We start from the raw sequence: 11,515 nt of genomic DNA on the forward strand, positions 1-11,515 counted from the left end.
TCATGCTGCTCACACATAAGGTGTTTCAGCATCTCGAAGCCTTGCATGACAGGCGTCGTCGCTACCTAGTCAACAACTTTGCTGGTTTTCAGCTGCGCAGAGCCTTGAGTGGAGTGCAGCGTTGCTAGCCAGTCGAGTGGTCCATTGGTTGTTGGTTTCAGCTGCGCGAAGTCTTGACTGGAGTGCGAAGTCTCTGGCCAGTTGAGTGATCTGTTGGTTGACGGTTTCAGCCGTGCGGAGCCTTGAGTACAGTGCGGCATTGCTGGCCATCGAGTGGTCTGTTGGGTGTCGGTTTCAGCTGCGTGGAGAGCCTTGACTGGAGTGCTGCATTGCTGGCCCAGCGGGCATCTCGGGCTTCAGCCAACTCAGCATCACGTGCAAAGTGCATTGCCTGATGTTTTTGCTCTCTCTTTGTACGATTGGTTTTAGGCATGTTAACATCCACAGATAGGCGAATATCAATTGGACTGCAAAAAAAAAAAAGGATTCTGTTTAATTCCTATGAATGATATTGCACATTCATAGGAATTGTTTATCTTTTGTATAGTTTTATAGATTATTATTAGTTTGCACTGTGTATATACATTGTGTATATATCTTGCTTTCTATTTATGTTGTGTACAGAGTGTTTTTCCGTTTCATTTTTTTGCGGACCCACTGCTGCTGTGACAAAATAATTTCCCAGTCTGGGATCAATAAAGTTATTCTATTCTATTCTAACACACTGCCTGCGTGAGTAGTGCGTGTGCATGGCGTGTGCATGGTTTTATGCCTTGCTTTTTATTTCAGCATCCATTTAAAGAGTCAAGTGCAGGTACACTGTCTGTAATAGTGTGGCTCGTGTGTGAGCTGCAACAGCACAGCATCTATAGATTTGTATTCACACCTATCTTTCACTGCAGTTCCCTCACAGTTTTCGGTAAAAATACAATCCTGTATATACCTGTAGACCGTATATATCGACATCATACCAGGGTTTCACTACAGTTTTATTGTCTGTGTCTATAGAATATGATACATATAATATACAGTGTTCCACAGGTCAGGAGTTACTACTGTACTGTGCTTAGCTGCCTTTGCTGACCACATTGTGCCTAACCCCTTTCAGGTGACTTTGACCAGAAGCCTTATGTGTCTGGAGAAGCTGACTGCTCGGTAACCCAGCTGTCGGGGGATGAGGACTACATACTTTTGGCGTGTGATGGCTTCTTTGATGCAGTCAAACCTTCAGAGGTCCCACATTTAGTCCTTGATGCACTCCAACAGTCTGGTGATGCAGGGGGCACGGGTGACACTCTGCAAGAACAGTCTGAGCAGTCTGTTGGACTGAGAGCTGCTGCACAGCTGGTAGGTCATGCTAAGGCAGCTGGTTCTAGTGATAACATCACAGTCATGCTGGTGTTCCTGCGTCCACCAGAGCAGCTGCTCGCTCAAGACTCCACCACGGGAACTGCACAAGCAACTCCGGATTCCACTTCCCAAGATGCACTGCAGCAGTGAAAGAAGGGGTCTGCTGCCAAGACACCTATGTGCCATGTTACTGCCTGACCCGGCATTTGTTCCTCAGTCTGCTCCTGTATCCCAGGTGCTGTCAGACATGCACACAGCAGTGTACAACCTCAGTCTGTCTGTGCATCAAAGGAGTGCTGATTCAACTGTGTTTAGGCCAGACGATTTAAAATGGTCTGCTAGATGATGCAGGGCCAAATGAGATGTTATTCATAATATTCAGCCTCTACATGTGGCATTCCATCCCCCATTCCCATGACATTCATCCCACAATACTGCGGTTGTCCTAGTCACCCGCTCCCTCAAGTGGATGCTAATGTGTTAACTAGCTAACGTTGCTAGCGCCAGTTTTTAATACCTTCAATATGCATCTGGATGAAAAGGATGAATCCACCTGTTAAAAGGAACCAGAACACATGACCTCTACCATATTTCTAGGGAAGAACCCCAAGAACCTCATTAGATGGCCTCATCCACATTTGAAATGTTTCCTACACCCATGAAAATACATGTCTTTCATGTATGTACACAATAAGTCCATTACATTTACCAGCACTGCTGCCTTTTTTTGCAGCAATAGTGATGTTTTTTTGCTTTAATAATGTTTTCACATTCTTCATATTCATGAGTAGACTGCAGCGATGGATCGATTTTGTACATTTCTGCAGTAGTAGTCATGACACAATGTATACAGAGCTTGAGTGCATACATACATGTGTAGATGTTTTTAGATTTAGTCGGTTCAGTGGTACTTTAATTTCAGTATTCAATGGTGGATAGATTTCACACTTATCTGTATTAGCTTGTGAGATCAGGGGTGTGATTTGCAAGACACAGGTCAAGTATTTGTAAACATAATGAGCAGCTACCGCTGTCAGTGTTTTTTGTGCCTCTCATTCATGTCTTCATGTCCCACCGCAAGTAGTCCATTCATTTGTCATGATGGAAATTCATTCAAAGCAGAGCTCCACCAAAGAGCCTGCAATCGTTGCAGAAGGTTATATGATGTGTCAGTGTTTCCCCTAGATGCATTCTGCTGCTGGATTTTCAGCACTGCTACTGCAGCTGCAAAAAAGACGTGATTTCTGTAGGTATAATATCACGGGCAAATGGCAAATTGAAGTTGCACACAGTGAAAGCACAACACCGTAAGTTATATTGAAATCGATTATTACTGTCATTACTGCTATTTGAAAGTCACTGTTTAAGTTGAGTGGCTGAAATCCTCGTCATTCTATTCAAAGGCTGCAACAGGAGACTCACTGAACCGGGGTGAAGTTAATTTTAGGTTGGATATTCGGCGGATATTCACGCGGGTCCAGCCACGAATTTACTGAGGTTTGCCCAGTCTTGGCAGCAGGAGGACGGTTAGCTCACCTCCCAGAGTCTCGCGCTGAATCACTGGAGACTGATTTAGGGTCCGTCATCAAATTACTAGCTAGCTCAGCGCCACTATACTCATCTTCAATGTTAGCTGCTTTATAGCGGGTGTTTGTGGGCTGCCACGGTCTCCTCGTAGTGAACAAGTGTCCACGAACTGTGAACATATTTTTAAGCACCAATGTCAACTTCTACACTATTTTGTCTCATGTCTTAGATTCTGAAATTCTGAAAATGAATAAAAAAAAAATTTAAAAAAATCTCACCAGTAGTCACCATTTAAAGGGTCGTTTTTCAGAATTTTCTCCCGGGAACCCCCTAGTGTTGCAAGGTTGCTGACGCAGAGAACAGCTGCCACAATAAAATCTAGGGGAAACACTGTGTTAGGAAGAATTTTGGACATGTGGGACGAAATATTTCTTTCTTAGCTGAGGCCAACAACGGGACAAAATAAATGTAAAGAGACATATTGGAGCCATATATTTTCCTGCTTTTTTGTCCTTTGCCAATCACACCTATGGAGATAAATCATTACAGCTCTACAGAGCCTGCCTCCTCATGACCACTGTACTGTTCTGACAGTCTGTTACTTTTTATGTCTTGTTGCGCTGCCTAAGTATTTGTTCTCAAGCTTGTTATCAATAACATCTCATTCATATGTTCTCAATGCTTTGCCATTATTAAATATATTTTGTGGATTGCACTCAGACTTGTTCAGGTTCTGCAGTGGGATTTGATTCACATAGACGTCATTAACTTGTTTCATTTTGAAATATTTTTCTCAAGCAACTGTTACTGTGCCTTCACCAGTCATGACTCTGAACTGCCTTGGAACGCTGTTAACTGCTTTAGTGCTCCCTAAGGGAAACTGAATCCTTTTTGAAGCTGCTGTTAACTCCAGTCTAAAAAATGCTAATGAGCCTTCAAGAAGTGACGTCAGTTGATCTCCAAAGCCGAGCATTACGACTACTGATGTTGTTTTACAGGGTGCACCTTGCAGGTGTTGTTAGATAAGTCAGTAAGTCTTGCAACTGGTTCTGAGACGTATTTTTAGGCAACAGTGTTGTCAGTATTTCTGTTTTGACATAGTGCTACTTTGCCAAAACTACATACAAATGCTTGGCATGCTGAGCTAACGGAGTACTGATGTGCATTATTAACTCTTGACAGTATTTCTAAATTCTGTGTTTGATTTTTTTTTATATTACGTATTTTTTTATTATTATTTTTTTAACAGTTCTTACTCATGTCTTATTGACAACATTAATGTCAGCTGTCATAATATTGGAATGTAATAAAACACTGAATATTTTTTGTGCTTTGTGTGTAATATTTAGTATCAACAGCTGAATTGAAAGCACTGAGGATGAAAATTTTGTGTGCATTTATTTAAAGCAAAGTGAATAGATCTAAATTCATAAAAGGATATCGAATACATTTTTGGTTTGTTTGTTTGCACAAGGTTACAGTTACTGCGTAGATCTATAGAACATAAAACTAACTTCCAGTGGCAAAACAGGTTGTAACATAAATCAGTCCCTCCAGGATGTTGCAGTATTGTGATCTCAATTAACACCAATTCAGTCAATCCCTGTGCATTCTGCTCAACCTTGCAATTTTCTTAGATCACCACAACTTTTCTGCAAATGTGACAGTTGTTTTCTCGCAGAGGCTGGGAGTCAGTTTTTGTTTGATACCTACAGACCTCATTAGACCAGGTCCAGATCAAAAACCACAGTACCCAGACTTCTCAAATCTGGACTAGATTAATCTACAGGCCCTGAAGATTCATTCAAACACAGTTTCTGATCTGTGAAACCTTTATTTGTGAAAATGCAATAAAGGCAGATTTCACTGTTTTCTCAGCATATAGACCACATTAGACCAGGTCAAAAACCACTATTCCTAGACTTCTCAAGTCTGGATTACATTATATATATATATATATATATATATATATATATATATATATATATATATATATATATATATATATATATATATATATATATATATAATATATATATATATATATATATATATATATATATATATATATATATATATATATATATATATATATATATATATACACACACACACATTGTACAATGCACAATTGGGCAAGACACTTAACTCATTGCCTGTCTCAATGGGCGTGTGAATACAGTCTTGCTAACGTCTTGTTGTGTGAAAGTTTAGTGAAATTATCCCTTTTTGCATTTTCACAAATAGAATGAAGGTTTCACAGATCAGAAACTGTGTTATAATGAATGTATAGCCTCTGTAGGATAATGTTATCCAGATTGGACAAGTCTGGGTACAGTGGTTTTTAATCAGGACCTGGTCTAATGTGGTCTATCTGCTGAGAAAACAGTGGAATCTGCATTTATTGTATTTTTACAAATAGAATGAAGGTTTCACAGATCAGAACAGGTTTTTATTACCTCATGGATGAGGACAGAACACGCTCATTCTTGACTGCCAGGATTCACGACACCGAACAGAAGTCCCTCTTCCTTTTACTTACTGTCTCACAGTGCCCCCTTGTGGCAGAACGAGGACACAGGAATGCAAGTGAACGCAACACAGAGAGAGAGAGAGAGAGAGAGAGATTATAATTATATCTATATTATATTAGAATGTACAGAGGCTAATTTAATATTAGGCCTAACACTATACAAAAACTATTAATCATCGTTTTCCGTTGTCATAACAAAGAGGAATTGTTGTGTTATGTACATGGCACAAAAGTGAGACAGAATAGCATTTAGGACAGGCTGTGTTTATCACGGCATGTAGCCCATGTTACCTGTGTGAGTGGCCCTCAGTGACAGAGAGGATGGCACTCTTCTTTGGTTTGGACTCCAGGGGCCCGTTGCACAAAACTAGGATGAAGACATCCAGGATAAGTGACTGAGCTGAGCTCAGTGAATCCAAAACAAGAGCGTCCAGGCTTAATTGACTGCACAATTCATCAAGCCAGGTGAAACTAATCCTGGGTAAGTGCGCGCTCAGACCCCGCCACCGATCACAGATTCACCGATTCACCATGGCAAGTAGAGCGGCTTACTTTTCCCCGCCGGAAGCAGAAATCCTCATAGAGGCATACGAGGAGGTACAAGATATAATTAAAAAGAAAGGAAACACCGCTACAGTATTAAAGCAAAGAGAAAAATCTTGGCAAAGTATCGCTGACCGCCTGAATGCATGAATAGTGCACAATTACACACTCACCGCTCTGCTGAAACATCACAGTTACAATCCAAATAGTTAATTCACATCTACAAAAACTCAGCTGTACTCTGATTATGAATCAGTTGAATTTTTCATTGAAATGGACTGCAGATATGAGTGAAACTGTGTAAATGTAACTCCATCAGACTGTATAACTCTTTGGTAAATAGACGAGCTAATGATAATAATAATAATAATAATAATAATAATAATAATAATAATAATAATAATAATAATTTTAATTTATATAGCGCCTTTCAAATGACAAGAAAAAAAAAATGGAAAAGCTTGTACTGGAGTCCGAAATAAAAAAGAGGACACTTAGAAAATTGGACACTGAAATAAAAAAACTTGAGCAGGAGGTGAGTTATGCCTTCAATGCAGACTCTATGCTTAATGTAACACAAATGTATTACTCATTATTCTCCTTTCCTGACAATGGCGTGCCCATTCTTGCGAGATGTGGTGGGTGAGGAAGCACTTGTGCTCAGGAGGGCCTCCAGGCGAGCGAGGGTCTTCAGGGACCGGTTGGACCCGCTGGCCTTCCCTGATGACCATCTGTATGAAAGGTACAGGTGTTCTGCAGATGGCATCAGGTATCTGTGCCGACTGCTGGGTCCCAGGATTAAACACAGCACAGCACGGAGCCATGCACTGAGTGTGGAGCAAATGGTTTGTGTGGCCTTGCGCTTTTTTGCAAGTGGAGGCTTCCTGTACTCAGTGGGGGATGCAGAATAATAAGGAGTGTGTGTGTCTGGCTATAAAAGCACTGTCAGATGTCTTCATCTCCTTCCCTGGCCACAGAAGACTCAGAGAGGAGTTCTATAGGATTGCAGGTAAGAGAATCTACAAATTACAGGACAACTGTTAACAGTCATAGTAGGATACTCATCACTTGGTGTTACAGGTTTCCCCAATGTCACTGGTGCACTTGACTGCACACACATCAGGATAAAATCCCCCTCAGGTGCCCATGAGTTGGATTTTGTGAATAGGAAATCCTTTCACAGCATTAATGTTCAGGTGAACATAACTTTTTGATATTGTCAATTGATAAACACTGTACATTGCTTGTGATGCATTGATTGGTTTAATTGTCCTCATCTTCAGATTTCAAATGGTCTGTAATGCTGACTGTCTGATCAGCAACGTTGTGGTAAAATGGCCTGGCTCAGTCCATGACTCCAGAGTCTTTCAGACCTCTGAAATCTATCAGCGCCTATCACAAGCTGAGCCACACAACCTCTATTAATAACCACTTTTTACATCATGGCTGTGTCAAGAATGTCGCTCTGTTTATGAGGTTGCCATGATGAGATTTTGTGTCGACAGGTGAATTCTCTGGTGTGTTGCTGGGAGTCAGGGGGTATGCCTGCCAGTCTGTTCTCCTGACACCACTCACAGACCCCCAGGAAGCACAGCAGGCCTACAACCATGCCCATGCCAGGACCAGGGCCAGAGCTGAAATGACCTTTGGCCTCCTGAAGGCACGCTTTCAGTGTCTTCACAAATTAAGGGTCAGCCCTTTGACATGTGACATTACTGTGGCTTGTGCTGTCCTCCACAATGTGGCCTGCCTGAGGAAGGAGAGGCCCCCCAGAGTGCCACCAGCCATTGACTGGGACAATCCTGCAATCTTCCCTGATGACAACAGTGGTGAGGGACCAATATGTGTTAAATTATTTTAGTTAATATGCATGCTTGAAATTTCAGTTAGATATGTCCTGCAGTGGCAGAGGAATTTGTTTGTTGTCTGTTTTGTTTTTTTATGTAATTTAAATTGATTTGGCCTCTTATGATGGTTGTGCTGTGTACTGTGTGTATACAAGCTTGCAGGGAGGCTACTGCATCCATTCGTTTGTCTGTTTACTTGATGTGTATGGATTTGTCCTGCATTTATTTCAGTGTGTAGACATGCAGGCTGTATTATATACAGACCTTTGAATGTGTATTTATCCTTGTGTTGTATAATATGCTTTGATTCTGTGCTTTCCATCTTGTAGAGTCACTGTGTGATCCTTATTGTGATCCTTATTCAATAAAGGAACATAATGTTACACTCTGATGTGTATTTATATTTATATGGGATGTGTATATTATACAATGGAGTATTAGGGCCACACTGAGGAAGAAAGAAAAAGTCATAAATTTACGAGATTGGTTCCTTCTGCGGAAAAGATGCATTTTCTTGCGTATTCTTTTAAAAGTTCAGATACTTATGACAATGTGGTGCTGATGTGCGAAAAGATTAAGTATCTCTTTGTTTGAGAAACCTATACTTAAGTACAATTCCATGAACTGCTCCACAGCCCTCATTTTAACAACTCTCCTGCTCTAAAACAACGGGTTACAATATTATGACTTTATTCTCGTAAATGTATGACTTTATTCTCAAAGTCTGTGATTTTTATTTTTTCTCTGTGGCCCTAATATTTCATCATTTTATATATAGCCTTATAGTCTATGGGAAAATGTAAATTATCTAATGATGGCAACATCATCTAAAATCATAATTTATCCAAAATGATTGAAATTAATGATCACAAACATTTAAATAATGACAGTGGGTCTAGTTATATGTGATAACAATGTGTAGTGGTTTGCAATGTACTTTAAAATATGAATGTATTTAAAAATAGATTGACGGAGATCGAGTCATGAGGTTGTTTGGTTGGGGTAGAAATCTTTGCACCAACACTAAATCTGTGGCAAACTTCTCTTGCTCAGCTGGCTGCCCTGGAACAATTAGGCTGTTTGAAAAGGTGAAAAAGTATCCCTTGATGTGGGGACGGTGCCACTCTTACATATCAAACAGTTGAAGACAGTTACAGCTCATAAAAAATGCATTTCATGCATCATGTTATATTGTTCTATATGCATATAGGGGGTGTTTCATTATTGTCCTCTAGGCTCAGCAGACACAGTGGAATGTGTGAGAAGTTATCACATACAGTACTCTGTTATTCCAGGCAATTACCTCATGTTTTGAGGCGTCGGTTGGAACCAGAGGCTGTCTGCACAGACAAGGCCTCCATTATGCTTTGAGAACTGTGCTCCATGGTCAGTTTTTCATTGGCCATAGGTTATAAAGCTGGCTTTTCATGCTAACATGAGGTCTACAACTATCAGGACAATTAAGAAACTACAGACTGGTTTGCAGTGAATAACCAAAATCATATTTGCACATTCTCTCTCTCGATGTTTATTGTTTTTATAGCTTTAAAATGAACTGAGTAGGACAGATGGACATAATGTCTCTTAGGTTTTTCTTTGTATTTTTTAAAAATGCACAGTTGTCCAAAACACACACACGCTCTGTATCTTATTTTTGCAAAAGCTTCATTATTTGTTTGTTCAGGTTGTGGGCTCAGGCAGATATTTGCAGTGGTGTGGCTACTGAGAGTGAAAGACTGAAGTGTAAGGCAGCCTGCAGCAGGGAGAGGTAACCAGAGAATCAATTACTGGTAACAAGCCACTTTCCAAGATTGTCATAAAACATTTTCTTCTCCTTCGTTTAATGCATACATTTTTTTCCCAGTAGGGAATGAAGGCAAAGTGCAGAACAGAATACAGATTCCAAGAATTAACACACACCAAATCTTCACAGCATTTCTTTACATGACATAAAGAGCCATTGAAACATTTGGCATTCAGCACTCTTCTCATTCAGGTCTCAAATAAACATGTGACCCCTGACCATACATTCACATGTTGAAAGGGAGGATTCATTTACAACCACACCATCCCCCACCCAGTCCAAAGTTCTTAATCCATTAGTTAGGACCTGGGATACTCGTCAGGGACAAAGACAGGTTGTTCGCAGATGTATTCCTGTTACATCAAGGTATGCGGTGTTGTCACCACAGGAATTGGGCAGGCCTGATGATAGCTGGCTGAGATGGCTTGACTAGGCCTGTGAAAGCTGAAGAATGCACACTTTATACTGCCAAATATAATGATGTAATTCATCCCCAATGAAATAATGTACAGTGGCTTGCAAAAGTATGAACTTTTCTACCTTTTATCACATTACACCCACAAGCAAAAATGTATTTTCAGTCAATAGGTGACCTACGTTAATCGTGTAGATCCGATGAGAAAAACCTTTTTTTGGTAAAACAACTTTTCTAACATCTCTACAACTCATTTTCAAGACATGTTGATGATGCTGAGGTGAGGGGGCTGACTGGAGGCTGAATGTAAAATACGTTGCATTCTCTGTCCGAAAGACAACAAATCTGTCTTCAAAATAAGCGCTTTACATTGCACCCCATTAGAGTTAAGAGCTAGGTTCTTAGCAGGGGGCTTTTAATTTAAAAGTAGCGACCGTTGCTAGCTTTCTGCTACAACAAACGGACACAACCAAACCTAAGTTGCCAAGTCCGCTTATTATAAGCGACTTTGGGCCTGTTTTTTTGCAAAGGGTTCTTCCTCGATCCTTTTCCTAATGTATTGTCTGTCATATTGTTTTGAAGTCCTGGGACTAAAACAAAAAAAGGATCATAACATAAAAACAATAATAAATGCAATGATACAATTCAATACATTTCTGGATTCAGGGTGACATTGATGTGTGTGTGCAAAGTGTAATGATCTCGTTTTTGTTTTTTTGTTTTTTACCACAACCAACAAGTCGCTTGTTTTGGGCTTGTTTTCATAGGCCTACTATCTTGTTTCTCTCACAAGATCTGGCAACACTGCAGAGATCCAGGAGATGCTAACATCTCCTGGATGTCCAGTTGCTCATCTTGACGTCAGCAGATGAAGTGATGGACTGACTACTGTGATCAGCTGTTTCTTGGTGTTAACACTCCTCTGCTGTGGGTCGCACAACAGTTCATGTCATCGACACCTCCGCCCATCTCATGCAATAGCCGGCACATCGACGTCTCGGATTCAGATAGCCTCCGAGGTGTACCCTCCGAGGCGGCAAATTGGCAAATAAAATCCCAATTTTACATCTACAATTTTACATGTTAGAAGAAGGAAAGAAGGAAAAGAACAGGAAAGAAGAAAGGAGGAAAGAATATAGTGAGCACAATCCCGATTCCAAAAATGTAGGGATGTTCTCTAAAACATAAATAAAATAATCACTGGCATAATACAGAAACTAGTATACAGACTGAAAAGATGCTGTTCAATTAATCATATACTTCTTGGTATTACTGTTTAAAGTTTTTAATATGCGTGTCTAACAATGACAAAGTTAAATATTGTGTAGAGTGAATAAATGGAATTTCTGCAGCAGGTATGAACAGGGAGCAGCTTCAGTCACTATCCAAACAAAGACATGACCAGGGCCTGCAGAGCTGGAAGATCCTGCTTTCCACCAGGTGACAGAGAAAAGTGAGTCTAAAAAGGCTGAAGATCTCACTTACTTATACTTTGT

At 40.3% G+C, this 11,515-nt stretch overlaps 1 protein-coding gene and 1 pseudogene across 2 annotated transcripts in view; both read left to right on the forward strand.

Annotated features, from left to right (window-relative positions):
- ppm1f (protein phosphatase, Mg2+/Mn2+ dependent, 1F) overlaps nt 1-4,201 on the forward strand; it is a 28,091-nt gene extending 23,890 nt beyond the window's left edge. For both annotated transcript variants that reach the window (XM_037097981.1, XM_037097982.1), the window contains exon 8: nt 1,109-4,201. In XM_037097981.1, coding sequence (XP_036953876.1) covers nt 1,109-1,500 — 392 coding nt within the window. In that variant the 3' untranslated portion in view covers nt 1,501-4,201. The remainder of the gene's footprint in view (nt 1-1,108) is intronic.
- A 948-nt stretch (nt 4,202-5,149) lies between these two features.
- Nucleotides 5,150-8,103, forward strand: LOC119019424 (annotated as a pseudogene).
- The last annotated feature ends 3,412 nt before the right edge of the window (nt 8,104-11,515 follow it).

The sequence above is a fragment of the Acanthopagrus latus genome, chromosome 5, assembly GCF_904848185.1.
Source record: "Acanthopagrus latus isolate v.2019 chromosome 5, fAcaLat1.1, whole genome shotgun sequence".
In the NCBI taxonomy this organism is placed as follows: domain Eukaryota; kingdom Metazoa; phylum Chordata; class Actinopteri; order Spariformes; family Sparidae; genus Acanthopagrus; species Acanthopagrus latus.